The sequence below is a fragment of the Fistularia commersonii genome, chromosome 10, assembly GCF_037954325.1.
Source record: "Fistularia commersonii isolate RoL2024-O1a breed Wild chromosome 10, RoL_Fcom_v1.0, whole genome shotgun sequence".
Taxonomy (NCBI): Eukaryota; Metazoa; Chordata; class Actinopteri; order Syngnathiformes; family Fistulariidae; genus Fistularia; species Fistularia commersonii.
The window spans coordinates 2,148,835-2,166,063 of NC_141293.1; the positions used below are offsets into that span (position 1 = coordinate 2,148,835).

A 17,229-nucleotide genomic window follows, 5' to 3' on the forward strand; every position below is an offset into this window, starting at 1 on the left:
TTGTTGTATCCATCGCAAGAACCTGCAAAAAAAAACCGGGAAAAATATTTCTACTAATGGTGGTTAAAGCCATATTATTTTAGCAGACTGTGATATGGATTTCAAATATTATCCATACCTGCAGGATAAACACAATGAACAATAGTGAAGATTGATCCTGTAAAGCATGCAAGGAAAGAAATGCTCTGGTTTAAATACATATACAGAACATATTCATAGATATTATACATAAAATTCCTTTCAAATTCAAACATTGCTATTTCTACTAAACACAGACTTTTCCTTGTGACTTTCATCCCAGAAAAGTAATCTGAAATTTTATTTAGAAAGTTTATAAAAACAAAGTCTTTAGTTGTTTGTTTTTTTTTTGTCCAATGTACAGGTGGTGCAACAATACACATTTATAAGATTAAGCTATAGATAAAAGCTAAAAACAAAAATTCCAACAAATGAAAAGATGTAACCCTTAAAATGAAATATAAATTAACTCACCCAGGAGAATTAAAACAGCACTGCAAAACATCATGGCAGGTTTCGCTCTGCACAGTGCCTCAGTGCACTTTGTGTGCTGATGGTACATTTGCACAACTTCCAAAAATTGTACCTGTACGGTTCGGTACCAATGCAAAAACCAATGCAAATCAATTTTCTTCTGAGAAAAAAAAAGGCTTTGGTTGAAGCAGAGACGTTTGGCAAATACTTAAATGAGATGAGACAAGAAATGTTGATAAGAGATGTCAGTAGGGATTGAAATACAATAATAATAATGATATTATTAAATTATATCCAATGATAATAATGAACAATATTAATAACAATATGTTCTTATTCTTATTCTTATTCTTATTCTTATTCTTATTCTTATTCTTATTCTTATTCTTATTCTTATTCTTATTCTTATTCTCATGCTTATTTGTGCTTGAATTTTGTACATAGTAATACAATATAATGACAAGATGAATAGATTAATAGAATGAGAAAGATTATTAGCCAATATTATTATTAAAAAAAATCTAAATGATTACCCTTATTTTTCTAATTTTTACCATTTTTATTATGAAGCATTATTATTATTATTATTATTATTATTAGCACTATTATATTATTTTAATGGATGTTTTTGTTGTTGCTAAGCGGAACCAAGCTTCCTTCCCAGGTTTCCGTTGAACGAATAAAACAACGGACTACACCGGGTAAGTCAACGACAATGTTTTCTAAAGCTGTAGGACTGGAGGTTCATGTTTATATTTGTACCTCATTTATTTCATTGCACATAGATCTTAGCTGAGTTTATGTGCTGATGAGCGTTTTTATAGAGAATTTGCAAAATCGTCTTGTTTATTGTGTAGTTGTTATGTATTAGCATCGCTGCTAATTTTGCCGGTGCACACCAATCTTGGGTTGTGGAAATTAACAATATCAACCTTCCTTTAGTTTTCTGGTGTGTTTTTTTTTTTGTTGGTCTGGAAGGTGTTTTCGAGCTTTATTTAATGTCCATTTGATGTTTTGTTTTGTTTATTCTTTTACGAAGACTTTGTTTAACATTTGGCTACATCGATTACTTGTGACCAGCTAGCCAGTACTTTTAACCAAGCTAGCTTGTACTTTTAACCAAACGTAATGAAGTAATTTCCCGATGATGTGTGCTTACAGTTCAGATTAAACTTGATAGATTTAATGTTTTAATGCAATCTCTTAATTTTTATTTCTATAGTTCTATAGATCTTTCCTGAATTTGAACGTTGATGCAATAAGTCAGTCCGGACCTTAAAACATGACGTCACTGGTAAGCATGACTGTACTTCGAGCCCAGATTGACATCATTTTCACAGCCTTTTATTCTATTATTAAATTTTATAATGTTCTTAAGTTAATCCTAAAGTCGGGCTCATTTTTAGCAATCACAGGGATCTTACTGTATTTTCTGTCACGAGAACATGAACCTCAACTGTGGGATATGCACACTGTATTTATATTTAATATTTCACTATGAATATGGAATATCAGATCAAATGTCAGACACCCTGCTCTTATTGTTTACCTTCGCATTTCACCTGCCATTTGAAATCACCTCTTTGTTTGAATCCATTCATAGTTTGAAAATCTTATCATTGATTCTTAGATTAGTTCTTTTGGATTTTTGTAGGCACCCAAATTCGGTGCGGTCAAATGAGGAGAATACCTGTGCAGATCTTTATTTTACCAAAAACGTTCACGTCACCAAGAACCAGTGACTAATGTGAACTATAATTTAGCAGCTATTATCGCAATAACCAGTATTTGCCTTTCTATATTGGCGCTATAACGTCATAACCGATCATACAGTGTTTATTGATATTACGTCTGAATATTCTTTGCATTCTGCTTTAAAAAGATCAAAATTTCTAAATATTAGATTTGGGCCGAGAGGGTCAAGTTATAAATATAAATATCCAAGTAAATTTGAAGTGATGTGTGTGTTCACAGGGGAACAGCAGTTCCTCGGGAACGGAATACACCGTAAGAGTCCCCAAGTGAGTAACTTATATTTACACTGACTCACATATAAATACCTTTAGAAAAAAATATATCTTATACTGAAATAAAGTTTCATTTTGAAATTTCTTTGCCAGTAATGCTTAATAAGAGGTAACTATCAAGTTGCTGAGGCACGTATTACTGGTCTTTATCAATTTGACACTAATACAAATAGTATGTCTAGTATTCCTCAATTTCATATATAAAAACTCTAATAATGCAAATCTAATATTGTGAGTTTTTTCAAGGAGCACCCGCAGGTTTCGAAGCCTGATGAGCCCCACCAGATTTTTTTTTTTTTTTTTATGTTCTTTTCAATATATTCTTCCTTTGTTGCAAATGTTTTAATGGGATTTTCCAATGATGATAAAATCAATCAGGTGCCATATAATTAGCAAAAATAAATGAAGGGACATTTGCAAGCTTTATTTTATAGTATAATGATATCCTGTAGAGACAGGAAATTACAAATATTTGTAGAGTTTTTTTGGGATAATTTTTAAATTTATTCATAGTCGTGAAATTGACTTTGTTAGTTTGAGACAATAACGATGTTAATAAGACATGTTTTGTTTTGTTTAGTTTTGTCTCACTTAATGTATCCACAAATATGCCCAAGCAAGTAAACTTTCATTTTATACCAAGAGTGTTTTGTTTTTGCAACTCATTTGTAATAATCATCACTCCTCAATGGCTGTCTTTATTTTTATTTTTTTCACCCCAAAGAAACACCAGCAAGAAGTACAACATCATGGCCTTCAATGCCGGAGACAGAGTCAATTGCTCAACGTGGACACAGGTGAGTCAAACAATTGCGCTCCACAGGAAATAATGCCAACTTGGTCGACTCCGTTCACGATTTCTGCATGTCCAGGCTCGCATGGAGAGAGACATGAGTGCCAGGCGGATATACGGCGAAGAAGAAACGGTCGAGGGCGCCGCCGGCAGTGAATTCGGCAAGAAGCAACGGGAGGAGGCCCGCAGGAAGAAGTTCGGTATTGTCACGCGTGAGTTCAGAGTGGAGGACCAACCTTGGATTCTCAAAGTCAACGGCAAGGCTGGAAAGAGGTGAAGAAAATACCGAGTTGGAACAATGAATGGCGTTCGGAGGAGATTCGTTTGTTTCGGTGTGTGCGACCAGATTTCGCTCTGTGTCCCGCAGATTCAAAGGTCTAAAGAAGGGCGGCGTTACAGAAAACGCATCCTACTACATCTTCACGCAGTGTCCCGACGGAGCCTTCGAGGCCTTCCCCGTTCACGGCTGGTATAACTTCACGCCTCTGGCCAAGCATCGGACTCTCACCGCAGAGGAGGCGGAGGAAGAGTGGGGCCGGTGAGGAAGGAAAAGCAGCCAAAAGCTTTTTACGCACAGATCAGCGCCTTTTCAGCGACGGCCCTGAAAAATAAATGACCAGCCGCTGCCTGTGACGTTTAAAATGCAGGGTTGAGAATAAGAATAAGAATAAGAACAACTTTATTTATCCCGAAGGAAATTGTTGTGCCAGAGTTTCAAGTAAAACATAACAATAATAGATAATAGTTGGAAGGAGGGAGAATAAGAAGCGCCTTTTCAGCGACAGCCCTGAAAAATAAACGACCAGCCGCTACCTGTATCGTTTGAAATGCAGGGTTGAGAATAAGAATAAGAATAGGAATAAGAAAAAGAACAACTTTATTTATCCCGAAGGAAATTGTTGTGCGAGTTTCAAGTAAAACATAACAATAATAGATAATAGTAGGAAGGAGGGAGAAAAAGAAGCGCTTTTTCAGCGACAGCCCTAAAAAATAAATGACCAGCCGCTACCTGTGACGTTTAAAATGCAGGGTTAAGAATAAGAATAGGAATAAGAATAAGAACAACTTTATTTATCCCGACGGAAATTGTTGTGCGAGTTTCAAGTAAAACATAACAATAATAGATAATAGTAGGAAGGAGGGAGAGTAAGAAATACGAATAAAATATAAAGTGTCAAAGTTAAGGCTATACAGTGTTTTAAGGTCTTAAAAAGTACAAAGATTTGAATATTCCTCTTGGCTGAAGGAAGATGAATTGAAAATTAAATTGTAAAAAAAAATTAATTAAAATTAAATTAAAAATTAACAAACAGAGATATTATCAATCGTGCTTTTTATTGGTCTCCTGTTATATTTGCAAGTATACCTAAGTAACAAAGTGAAGTGGGGAAAAAATCCTGCAAATGATTTTAACCGGTTTAAATAACGTATTCAAATAGTCAAAAGCCGGCTTTTTCGCTCTCCGTCCAGGAGGAACAAGGTGGTAAACCACTTCAGCATCATGCTGCAGAGACGTCTGCGGGAGCAGGAGCGCGGGGATGACGAGGACGACGAGAACGACAAATCGGGGAAGAAGAAGAAGAAGGCGGCCGGGAAAGGGGGAGACCTGCGTATTCACGACCTGGAAGACGAGTTGGAGATGAGCAGTGACGACAGCGACAGCAGCATGGGGGAAGGTAGGGAGAAAAACACGCCTTTCGCGTAACATAAGCATTTTGTTTGTGTGTAAAACGAAGACGTTTAAATATTAACTAAAAAAAAAAAAACTGGATCGCTGGATCAAAAAAAAAAAAAGTTGGACTTTTTGGAAAAAAAATCTGCAGGCCAAAAAAATGCTAATTTGTTTCCAGCAAAAAAAAAAAAAAGCTTTTCCTCAGAACACGTCATCACCTCATTGCATGCGAGAAGACGTTTTTTTTTTTTGTTATATGTAAAATAAATTTTTTCTCATTTTTTTTTCCAAACTCTACCAAAAAAAAAACATCAACATGTGATAAAACTTCTCGTTGAGTAGATGGAGAGGGCAAGACGAAGGCAAAGAAGGACACCGGCAAAGGAAAAGCAAAGAAGAAGAAAAAGAGCAGTGACAAAGAGGCTCTGGAAGACAGCGACGACGGCGACTACGAAGGTCTGGAGGTGGACTACATGTCGGACGAAAGCAGGTTCGAGACTCGACGGTGGGAAACGCATTGGAAAAATAGATTTGGGCTGCATTATCATGCACTTTTTTTTTGTCTTTTTCCACAAGCAGTTCAGAAGAAGAACCAGAAAAGGGGAAACCCAGCAAAGGAGAAGACCTTCCAAAAGGTGGGACCGGACTCGTCGGCTCAATGGCGCCGATGTCCGGTCTTTATTTCTTTTTGTTTCTTTCATAGGGATTGATGAGGCGTCTGAAAGTGAGGAGGAGAGCGAGGAGGAGAAACAAAATGAAGAGGAGGCCAAGGAGGAGGAAGAGGAGGAGGAGGGAAAGAAAACCCCGGTGCAGATGGAAAAGAAGAAGAAAAAAGGTACAGACTTCATCAAAAGTTGGGATTCAACATCTTGACAAACGTCAGCATAGTGATGAACTGTGTGTGTGTGTGTGTGTGTGTGTGTGTGTGTGTGTGTGTGTCTCAGACAGCAGCGGGGAATCGGACAGCTCAGACGACAGCGACATCGAGGGAGAGACGGCCTCAGCTTTGTTCATGGTAATTTTTTCTGTTTACGGAGGAGGAAGCGGATGTTTTGCGTCTTGTATTGACTGCGCGAGATGAAAAATTGAGATTTTCTATGATGACACATTATTATTCCTCAATACCAAAGATAATAATACGCCTCATGTCTGTATGCCATGGAATGAATATATCGGCTTAGCTTGAAATTCAAATTTTACAATCAAAGAACAAATTAAAACTTTAAAAATTATAATAATGTTTCTCAAATTTAAAAACTACCTAACCATGCCATGCTATTGGTACATCTGCTTTACTTACAAACAAACTGGGCACAAAAATCTTGTAGATGTACAACGCTTGTACACAAATGATTGAGCTGGGATAATTTTATCAAACTCGGATGTCTGTGAGATCTTACCTCTGTCTCTGTAACTTTTAAACTGCTCAACGAATTAATTAATAAAGCAGGAAGGAAGTACATACTCTTAGATGCACAGAAGGCTGCATTTGTACGTGAAAGTAAACCTGCTATGAATCAGATGTCTGAAAATATCTCGTCACATACGAGACATCATTTTCTGACACTGCGAGTCGTGTCTTACAACAAATACAATTCCACAATTGAATGAATATTCCCAGATTCCCCCCCTCAGTGCTCATAGAAAACCATGATAATCTCAATGCAAGGCAATCAAGAGGTGTTAAGTTTAAGTTAAGTTAAGTTAAGTTAAGTTAAGTTAAGTTAAGTTAAGTTCAGTTCAGTTCAGTTCAGTTCAATTCAGTTGTTGAATTGAGTTGAGTTCAATTAAGTTAAGTTCAATTAAGTTCAGTTAAGTTGAGTTGAGTTAAGTTCAGTTAAGTTCAATTAAGATAAACTTTATTGATCCCCATGGATTTGTCACAGCAGCGTGACGGTTGTCAAAAAATAAAAAAGGAAAATAAATATGAATATAAATATAAATAAAAGAACAGAAGACAGAGGATAGCAAGACGTCCACGACAGCAGCAACAACATCAGGGATAATAATAACAACATAAAGGAACAGTGAGGGTGAACTAAATGACAATATAAATAGAGTGACAACAGCAATGACGAGAATAAAATATATAAACAAAAATAGGCAGGGTTTGTGCGGGCTGGGACCAACAAGGATAAGAAAGAGCAGAGTTCAGGCATGACATGTGAATGGGTGGAAGCAGCACAGATGCACCTCAGTTCACCACAGTTTGATAGCCGTCTGAAGCTTTCGGTTCTGCACCGTTTTAAGATCGTATTGAGCTTTTATTTAAAGAGTAAACAATAACCTGAAGTAGGCATCAAGACCTTTTTAATGTAAATTCTCAGTGTTCCATGATTGTGGATCATAGTCAGTATTAGTAACTGTATTTAAAGTTTTTTTTTTTTTTTCCAGAAAAAGCGAACACCTCCAAAGCGCGGCGGCGGCCGCGGCTCTGCAGGAAGCTCCAGAACAGGCAGCCGCCCCGGGACCCCATCCATGGATTCCGCCTCCACTTCCAACACACTGCGTGCGGCTGCCAGCAAACTAGAGCAAGGTTGTTTACGTCCGACGTTCGACAAACCTGACGTGGAACTTCGTATTCATTTATCATTTCAAATTGAACCTCGAATTTTCCAGGAGGTAAAAGACAGAACCAGGGTCCAGGCACCGAGTCGCCGGCTGCCAAGAGGCTGAAGATGGAGCCCGCCAGCCAGAGCCCCGTTCCCTCGGGGAAGAGCACACCTCAGCCGGCGTCCGGGAAATCCACCCCCAGCTCCAGGTATTTCATCCACTAAACTTTCTCCAGGAATTTAACGGATGATCACATCACATTGGAAAAGAACAATTTTTAGCAAAATTTTGAGCAAAATCCTTCATCATCAACTTTACTCTGAGCTTTTCGTTCTTTTCGGTTAAATCGTGATAAACGGCTCACTTGTGATCAGATCACTCAGGATGTTGAGCCGCATTTTGTAATAACAGTGCATTTTGTAATAAACGTCCAAAATGTAATAACTTTTTCATTTCATTTTGTAATAAAGCCGCATTTTGTAATAAACTGCCCCAACGTATTTTGTAATAAATTTTGCTGCATTATGTAATAAGTTATTGCATATTGAGAAGATTATTACAAAATGCACTTGCAACTTTTTTATTTTCTAGGAAATGTAATAACATGGTGCATTATGTAATAACAATTCTAAAGCATAAGTTTGTTAATTGTATTTTATTTTACTTAAAAGTATTTGTAAAAGCTAGGCCTATTATGAGTATCACTGTATTAGCCTAGTAGCAGGACTTAGCAATTACTATCAGTACACTATTCACAGGTTCCATTAACAGAGAATATTCTATAAATTCCATGTTATTACATTTCCTAGAGAATAAAAAAGTTGCAAGTGCATTTTGTAATAATCTCAAAATGTAATAACTTATAACATAATGCGGCAAAATTGATTACAAAATGCGTTGGGGCAGTTTATAACAAAATGCGGCAGTTTATTACAAAATGCGGCTTTATTACAAAATGAAATGAAAAAGTTATTACATGTTGGACGTTTATTTCAAAATGCACCGTTATTACAAAATGCGGCTCAATAAGGATGTTTTTAATGCCGATTAAACGTCGCTATGTTTCGGCCCGCAGTGACGTGCAGCTGACAGAGGAGGCGGTCCGCCGCTACCTGATTCGTAAACCCATGACCACCAAAGACCTGCTGAAGAAGTTCCAGACGAAGCGCACAGGCTTGAGCAGCGAGAAGACCGTTAACGCCCTGGCCCAGATCCTGAAGCGCCTCAATCCAGAGCGCAAAAACATCAATGAGAAAATGCACTTCTACCTCACTGAATAATTAAAAAAAAAAACAAAGGCCAGGAACAGGGTGACTAGAGAAAAGGGAGGAACTGGAAGGAAAGAACCTTCTGAGGAGTTTTCTTAAAAATGGGTCACGTCTGTTTTTTTAAAATGTTTAAACAAGAAACTACCAAGATAATGATATTGTCTCCTGATGAGGTAAAGTGTTTCTGTTTCCCATCCTTAATTTGTTTTGCGCTTGATTAGATTTCAGATTAAACAGAAACCATGTTTGTAATTGTTGCTCAGTATCTGTATGTCCTGCTTCATGAGTAATGATTTAACCTAGACCATGGTGAGTGTTTCTTTTTTTCTTAGATTCATTTTTTTAAATAATAAAATCAAAAATATTCTTTTGTCTTTCATTAACCCATCCCACTTCGCTTTCAGGTCAAAAACGTGCAATCCTTATCGACACGATTAAAAAAAAAAAAAGCTAATTTTGTTTTAACACTAATACAAGTACAGTTTGACATTTGATTTAAAAAAAGATAAGGTTTGGTATTTTAAACAAACTGAACACATTTGCATCTGTAGGCAAATCCCCATTCAAACTGTACATTTGTATGAGTTGTTTTAAGCATTTATCAGCCTGCAGGAAAAAAAAAACCTTCTAGTGCATAATTTATCTGAACAGCAAGTTGTGTCATTTGTTGAGGAAAATGTTTAAATGCTGCTATAAATTGTCTGCTTTAATACATTTATCCCTTGAGAAGAATGTGAATGTTTTAACTATCTGGTTAATTTCATTATAGTTTAATTCCTTGCTGTGAAGGAAGAGCAGGCAACCAAAACTGGTTTTTCAAGTGACCGGTGTGAGAAAGAGAACCTCCAGATTAAAAATGAAAAAGAAGAAACATCTAAATCCGTAAAGTCTTGACTTTATCTTTAAGCTCGTTGATGATTCTTTGGGATTTTGCTTATGTGCTCCGGAATTACATTGACGTGATTGAAGGGAACATGAAATACACAAACACTTAAAATATATTTACATCATTCACTTATTGACTTCAGTACAATCAATCTTCCATTTTCAGGTAAATGAGGTGGATTCTCCCTCTGCTGGCACCAGGAAAGACTGCAGGTTTGCAGCATTTCAGGTATGAACTGCATCATTTTGCGCACCGGCGTGGCCATGAACACTTTTGTGACACTTTATATAAAAATAAATCATCACTAAGCAAATTGCAAATGTTTCTCAAGTGCCCACGATCCTTCACAATTAAATGTCAGTCATACAGAGTTTAAATTAACAATGCCGAAAACCCAAATCCAAGGAATATTCCAACATGTGAGATGTTCCAAATGACCAAAAATACCATAGAATGGTATTTTTGTTTTAAAATGAAAGAGAATAAATAATGAGAGGCACATGTTACTGATTGTGATCGCTCACTAATCGCCTTTTTGCTCCGACGCTTTCATTTTAGTGCAAAAACAACAAGATGCCAGGAAATCAGTGAGTCCCTGATGGCGTCTGCGACCCGATGTGGGTTCAACCCGGGATGTTCCGACAGATGACAGAGATTCTGCGCTGTCGCTCCACCCGCCGTCCGTTAAACACAGATTCTTCATCTTTTAGGATCTCGTGGGTGAAGTCGTATCTGGCCCGATCCCTGTGGGAAAGGAGGAAACAAGATTGAACCTTCTCTTTCTTGATCTTGGTTACATAATAAATAATACAATAGCACTTTTTATGAGGAAATGCGGCTATGTATCTCTTTAAAATATAGTACCCTTACAAACTAAACTATTGTTTCCTTTCAACACATACAATTAATCACACTTACACACGCTGTAACTTTCCATTGATTATTTTGGAACTGTAAGCCTTTTTCTACATAAAACTGAGAACTGCTTATTCGTTCTCGGTGAATAAATCCAACTTAAAATAAAACATTACTTTATACACTCGATGTCCATTAGAAATCTGACCAAGCCCGATAGGACATCTAATTCGAGGACTACTGTGTATTTCTTCTTTCTGTCACATCACGTTTCATTTTTATCTTCACCTGAATTTTCTTTGAAAAAACGTACAGCACACAATTACAAACAAGAAATAATCCCCAACGGCAGAGCTAAACCATTTCTAAAGATATCTAGTATCAATAACCCAACTCACACTAATAACCTGTGTGTTTTGTCCGATTTCAGGGTTGAGCTTTCATTTTATAACGTGATCTTAGTTTTACTTTGAAACCGAAGGCTGTATGCATGATAATATTGTTTTTAAGTCCTCTTGTCAGGTTCTGACCAGTGACTGGGCAGCACATTTTCATTACAAACATGCTCCGTCGGCATTAGATGCTGCACCTCAGTATGTAAAGGGAACGTCGGGGGAGCAGCACGTCCAGCCGTTGGTTGGGATCGTCGTCCTTCACCAGCCGCATGATGCTATCTGACAGGAGGCTCAGCCCGGTGATGGTGCTGCCACAGAACTTGAGATGACAGCAGACAATATGAAAGCATGCCTGGAACTCATCACACAGTGTGACAATCTTATTCCTAGTTGTTGTTTTTTTTTTAGTGTGACTATTCATGTTGAGAAAAAAAAAAAAGATCTACCTTGACACTGTCAATGTGAGGTTTGATGTATCCTTTCTTGTCCAGATCCAGTACGTGCACAGGCCCGAGGAGCTGGCCTCCGTCGGTAAACGCCACGGATCGAACGCGATTCAACACTGCTTCACACGCTGCTCCCCAAGTCAGACGCTCAGTCTCTCGGTACCCATGAATTGCCTAAATGTGAGGAGGTACACACCAAAAACATTCAACCCTCATTTCGGACACATCGAACTTTTAACTAAATGATGGCAATCTGAGGCAACAATAAATACAAATATGAAAAAATCTGAAGACCAAACCAATTAAGCCCTTACAATGATCAAAACATAGAATAAATAAAAGCTTGTGGATTTTATACATACTGTGTGTTTGTATACACACACACACACATTTATATATACACAATATATATAGTTATATTGTATCTACATACACACATACAAACACTAAGCACATAGATAGATAGATATGCAGAATAAGGGGAATAGATAGTGACTTGACAAATGAGTGTATAAAGTCATGAATCTCAGTAGAATTCTATATTTTTCCTAGTTTATGATTTTTAATAACAAAATAACACAAAAATGATCAAAACAAAAATAAAATATATATATTATATATTGTGTTCTTGTGAAAGACAACATGATAACATCAGGGTTATCCAGGTTTTCTTACATGAAAGCATGTGCTTGAAGTTTGGGATCCTGACTATTGGGGTGATTTTTTTATCATTTCTGTCAGATGTTTTCATGTATATTTAAAAAATATATATATCTTAGAATATATTTTCAGTTTCAAGCATGATCTTGAATGTAAATAGACTTTAAATTAGGAAATACGCTAATGGAATGGGCTGTGTCAAGTGAGCTTATTTAGATTAAATTGTAAAACCGAAGATTTCCTGTTAAACGCAACATTTTAAGGTGATATGTTGACAAATGATCCTCATAAAACAACAAACTAAAATTCTACACCCCCTCATGAATGGATTTTATGCAAGTTATTAAAATAAGCATACATACAAATTATGTTCAACTTGAACCTTGTGTTAACATTTTAATTTGAATTGCACTCTTTTTTGTTAAAACTGCACATCCTGCAAATGCCACACTGCTCAAAAAAATAAAGGGAACACATCCTAGATGTGAATGAATAAACGAAATAGAATTATTGAATAATTTGTTCTTTACATTGTTGAATGTGCTCAAAACAAAATCACACAAAAATAGTGAAAATTGAAACGTAAACACTGATACTTGTATCAATGTAAACATTGATACACTGAAACTGCACAACTTGCTTATAATACACTACTCAAAAAAATAAATAAAAGGAACACATTCTAGATATGAACAAATAAATGACATATTCTTATTAAATATTTTGTTCATTAAATAGTTGAATGTGCTCAAAACAAAACCACACAAAAATAGTGCCAATTGAAATGTAAACATTGATACCTTATTTAAAACTGCACATCCTGCAGATATTACACTGCTCAACAATAAAAAATAAAAATGCAGGGAAAAAAATACTAGATTTGAATGTGCTGACAACAAAAACACAAACATATTAAAAGCAAATCCAATGTATAAACCCATAGAGATTTGGATTAACATTCAAAATTTAAGTGGAAAAAACACACTACAGGCAGATCCAACGTTGATTTAATGTCCTTAAAATGAATCAATGTTGCTTCCAAACTGACCAGTTTGAGTTCACACAAGTGTGATTAACTTGGAGTTACACTGTGTTCCCTTTATTTTATATATTTGTTTGTTTTTGAGCGGTATATTTAAATTTCTGTGCACTGTTACATCTGGCTTCAACAGTGTGTTTGTTATTGATTTCATGATAACACTCCGGCCTAGCAAGAATTTCATTGTAAAGAAAGTGGAAACACGTTTCCAGACTGTCTTCTACGACAATAAACACTTTGAATTTTAACAGTTATTTAATATTTTGCAAACATACGTCGTCCCAGTGATCGAATTCGTAGCGCTTTTTCTTCAAGCCCGGTTCGATCTCCCTCAGCAGGTGTTCCTCCTCCTCCTCGCTAATGAAGCCGGTTCTTACTTCCACCTGCGAGCCGAGGCTCCGCTCCAACTCCCGGCTAGAACCTACGACGAACGGCCGTTTGCTAGCAGCTAGCGAACCGCCGCTGGCGTTGCAGACCAAAAACCGCCCGGTAACCGAGCAGACGGTTGGTTTATGTGTATATTTCGCGACTGTTAATAATCTTTTCATTATTATCCGTCGAATATATTCGGTTTACTCCGTTACACGCTCTTTAAAACGAGTTTTATTTGTTGCTAATATGTTAGCAAGCTCTCGACGGACACCATGTTGGATGTTTAATATACTTGTAAATACACACTACCTCCACCAAGTGGTGCGGAGTTTGTTTCGCATGAAAAAATTAAACGAATAAATAAGAAAATGATGAAATAGAAAGATTAAAATAGTTTTTTTCTTTAAAAATGTCATTGGCTTTACATTAGAATTATCTGAAAATATCGCGGTTGTAAAGGTCCAACTGAGACGTTCGAATCCTAAAAATCCTTTGATGGACTTAAGTATCTGAGGTTTGCCCAAGTAAATGTATTAAAGTTATTATTTGTTTTTGTATTTATAAATGTTTGTTAAGCGTTATATTACTTATATGATTTCAAACCCTGTGACTTGCAGTTCTTTTATGTGACCTGTGAATGGCAGCAGAGCTCATAATGTTGAAGACCAGCAGTGCTCATGTTTTAGAAGAAGTCCCTAAGGTAAGATTCATCAAATCAATTATTTCACAAATATATTGCTTATTTGAATTAGATTTATCTTCTTTCCTCTGAATTGTTGTATTTTTTTTAATTTTTTAGGAAACAAAACATGGTAGCATAAGTGCTACATTTTCAAATAGGATTTCTTTCCCTCTCTGATTTTAAGGGGCCATGTTTGCAAGTTTTGGTAGTTTTTTTGTTTTACTCTCTAATTTATTCATCTACTAAATTATCATTTTCTGGTATATTTTTATTGATTTTAGGTTTTCTTGAAACTTTCTCCCCGTGACATTTAGGATAACTGTTGCTATTTTATAGGTGTTTCTTTCTAACTATGTGGTGATCATTTCATGACTTTCAGATAATGTCTTGCACTATTAGATGCCACTTCTTGATAAAATTTTTATTTGACTAGTGGCCAAATGTTGGTTGATCTATTTTTTTTCGGCTAATGACTTGCAGAGTTGGCTTTTTTCATTTGTTTTTGGCAATTGCTTATTTTTGAGTCATTTACTCTTGGTATCTTGTCCAAAACAGGGCGAAATAAACCAAAAACATCATACTTCCCAGACTATGAGAAAGAAAACGCTAATTTTATGTAATCACTTGCTTTTTATAATAATTATTGCCATATTGGTTTTTTCTTCTCAATGTGAATAATAATATCATGCCTTAAAATGAAAAGATTAATGGCTTTTGTATAATAAGAGAAAGCAGCGGCGCAGTGTGAAGTGGTGACTTCATCCTCACAAGAGATTGTCCCCTCAAAAAAAAAAAAAATCACTGACCTACTTACCACTAAGGACAGGTTTCCCAGCAGTCTCTCCTCTGCTTTTGTATCCAGGCAAACCTGCATAAAAAAAGATGGGGAATCCTGTTTAACCTCATATCAAATCTTTTCTTTTCTACTTGATACAGGTCGATTAAAGCTGGGTAACAGTGAAGGGAGAAATTAGCCTCAAGAAGAGTGAGCTGGACATGCTGTTCTTCACCCTACTTACAGTATGTATGTCCAAGTTAATAGTTCTAGATATTTAAAAATGCATTGGACTTTTTTCAGTTGACTGAAAACTTTCTAGGCCACCAAACTTACTTTTCATGGGAGTCCATTCATGTGATAGCTTTTCATGAAATGAATGTATATCATATACATGTACCTTCCACCGGCCACCTCTCTGATATGTTGACGCTCACTTAAACGGCGTGATTCGACAGAGGATATAATGATGCCTCCAGGCCAAACTGACCGATAATAACACTGTGAATCAACTGGAAATTAGAATATGAAGCCAAAACACTCATCATGGCTGAATGAATGCAATGCTGGGGGGCAGAAGGCTGACATCCAACAATTAATTGCCGTTGCATCAGTTGTGCATATATATATGTGTGTGCGTGCGTGTGTGAGCGCGTGCGTGTGTGAGCGCGTGCGTGTGTGAGCGCGTGCGTGTGTGCGTGTGCGCGTGTGTGTGTGTGTGTGCGCGTGCGCTTTTGGGGTTGGGGAGGGGTGTGTAACTTGTATTGTGGATGCTCACTGACCGAGCTTACAGACAGCAGACTCAAGGAGTTACACTCTTATAAAATGAAGTCCAGTTCTCAGTGGTTAGCATTGTAACCATTTATGTGATTGTAGATTTTCTTTTTTTTTTTTCATTTTGACACACTCTGCAAATTTCACATGTCATTTTAAAATCTTCATAATTGTCTTTCTTCCCAAAAATGGTATGGTTTGATTCAACTAGCTGCTATCTATTCTCCTTAACAGTCCAACTTGCTATGATTTAGGTACCTATATACGTATATTGTATACGTATATAATTCAGTTTTCCCTATATTGGGAAAACTGAATTTAAAAAAAAAAAAGCACTGAATCAGAAAGAATTTGAGCCAAATTTAAACGTTGTCATACCATGCCCACTTTCAATACGGGAAACTTGTGATTAGTTTATAACAACTAACTCAAAATTTTAGGAAAGGAAACATCAAATTTCAGAATTGATTTATTCTGTGCTATTAAAATAGTATTTTTCCCCATAACATATAAATTTAATTTTTCGAGACCCTCCGCCTGATGTATGGCAGAACGAATGTTGTCCCGTACATGTGACAGGTTGATATCAACGGGCTGAATAATGATTTGTCATCTAATATCTGCACCAGTTAGTTCTAAAATTCGATGTGGCGTCAAAAAAAGGAGAGCATGTGATTCTGTGACATAATCGATGGTCACCTCACTCTTCACCTGACTTCACTGTAGTCTGTATGTGAATACAACTGTGAAAAAGCACTACATATCTGACCTGGTGCATACGGCGGCCCACAATATGGTCATGCGGGCAATGGGATGTGGGTCTACATGCCGCTGTGCGCAGCAGCGGGTTCAGCAGGGGCGGACTGCTCTACATGCATCTCAGCATTAAATTATTCAGTCTTATGAATCATTGAGTCACAACACTCCTTTTTAGACCCTGTCCTCTGAGATCCAGACACACAGCTACCCTCTCTTATAACTTCTTGCAGACACACGACAAAGGCAAAAACTCTCACAGAGGAGGTAAATGGTTTGAAACCTGCACTGGAGGCCGATATCCCATTATACTCTGAGAACGGATCGCAGAATTCAAGCATAATGTACCAGTAAGCCACCGAGAAAGGCTGCATGTAATGTTTCATGTGGCTGTGGTGTTAGTGACTAATAATGAGTGAATCAAACAAACAAAATTGAACAAAATTCAATATCAAACACAAATGTGTGCTATCCCCATGAATACTTTTGCTTTTTCAACAATTGATTGAATTCAGGCATTTTCATTATCTGCTAGAAAGTAATTTGTGAATATTTTTCAAGTGCAAACGACTTTAATTTATTAGATCGAAAAAATTAATTTAAAAAAATCCTCTTGAAGTTCTCTCAACCATTTCAAACATCTGGTTGTTCAATCCAAGTCATTCTTGGATCCAGTGAATTTCAAGTTTAAAATAGATTATGAGTGATTAAGTCAACAGGACACACTAATGTGTTGGGGAAAAAAAACAATGTGTTTTTCCTTTCCTTTTTTTTTCAAGACAAA

The 17,229-nt window shown here is 36.6% G+C and overlaps 2 protein-coding genes across 3 annotated transcripts; one reads left to right on the top strand and one right to left on the bottom strand.

The window, feature by feature from the left end:
* Positions 1-1,170: 1,170 nt before the first annotated feature.
* Positions 1,171-8,834, top strand: gtf2f1 (general transcription factor IIF, polypeptide 1). 2 transcript variants are annotated; one of them, XM_086153205.1, is made up of 14 exons: positions 1,171-1,193; positions 1,715-1,786; positions 2,467-2,513; positions 3,244-3,316; positions 3,392-3,585; positions 3,680-3,850; positions 4,783-4,988; positions 5,327-5,474; positions 5,564-5,619; positions 5,688-5,819; positions 5,929-5,999; positions 7,379-7,520; positions 7,604-7,745; positions 8,613-8,834. In XM_086153205.1, exons 2-14 carry the CDS (start codon positions 1,775-1,777, stop codon positions 8,815-8,817), a joined length of 1,599 nt encoding a protein of 532 aa, XP_086009331.1. In that variant the 5' UTR covers positions 1,171-1,193; positions 1,715-1,774; the 3' UTR covers positions 8,818-8,834. The 2 variants fall into 2 exon arrangements, with proteins under 2 accessions (XP_086009331.1, XP_086009333.1); XM_086153207.1 differs by lacking the exon at positions 1,171-1,193 and adding an exon at positions 1,249-1,441.
* Positions 8,464-13,774, bottom strand: alkbh7 (alkB homolog 7, RNA demethylase). The gene is made up of 4 exons (XM_086153208.1): positions 13,362-13,774; positions 11,388-11,561; positions 11,136-11,260; positions 8,464-10,435 (listed from the first exon to the last, which is right to left on the bottom strand). Exons 1-4 carry the CDS (start codon positions 13,632-13,634, stop codon positions 10,315-10,317), a joined length of 693 nt encoding a protein of 230 aa, XP_086009334.1. The 5' UTR covers positions 13,635-13,774; the 3' UTR covers positions 8,464-10,314.
* Between the last annotated feature and the right edge of the window lie 3,455 nt (positions 13,775-17,229).

Coding starts and splice junctions, on each gene's coding strand:
- alkbh7 (XM_086153208.1), bottom strand. CDS start 13,634: ATGAAAAGATTATTAACAGTCGCGAAATATACACATAAACCAACCGTC. Junction 11,261..11,387: donor CTCACATTGACAGTGTCAAG/GTAGATCTTTTT, acceptor TGTCATCTCAAG/TTCTGTGGCAGCACCATCAC. Junction 10,436..11,135: donor CGTTCCCTTTACATACTGAG/GTGCAGCATCTA, acceptor CCTTTCCCACAG/GGATCGGGCCAGATACGACT.
- gtf2f1 (XM_086153205.1), top strand. Junction 3,586..3,679: donor AACGGCAAGGCTGGAAAGAG/GTGAAGAAAATA, acceptor TGTGTCCCGCAG/ATTCAAAGGTCTAAAGAAGG. Junction 5,620..5,687: donor AGGAGAAGACCTTCCAAAAG/GTGGGACCGGAC, acceptor TTTCTTTCATAG/GGATTGATGAGGCGTCTGAA.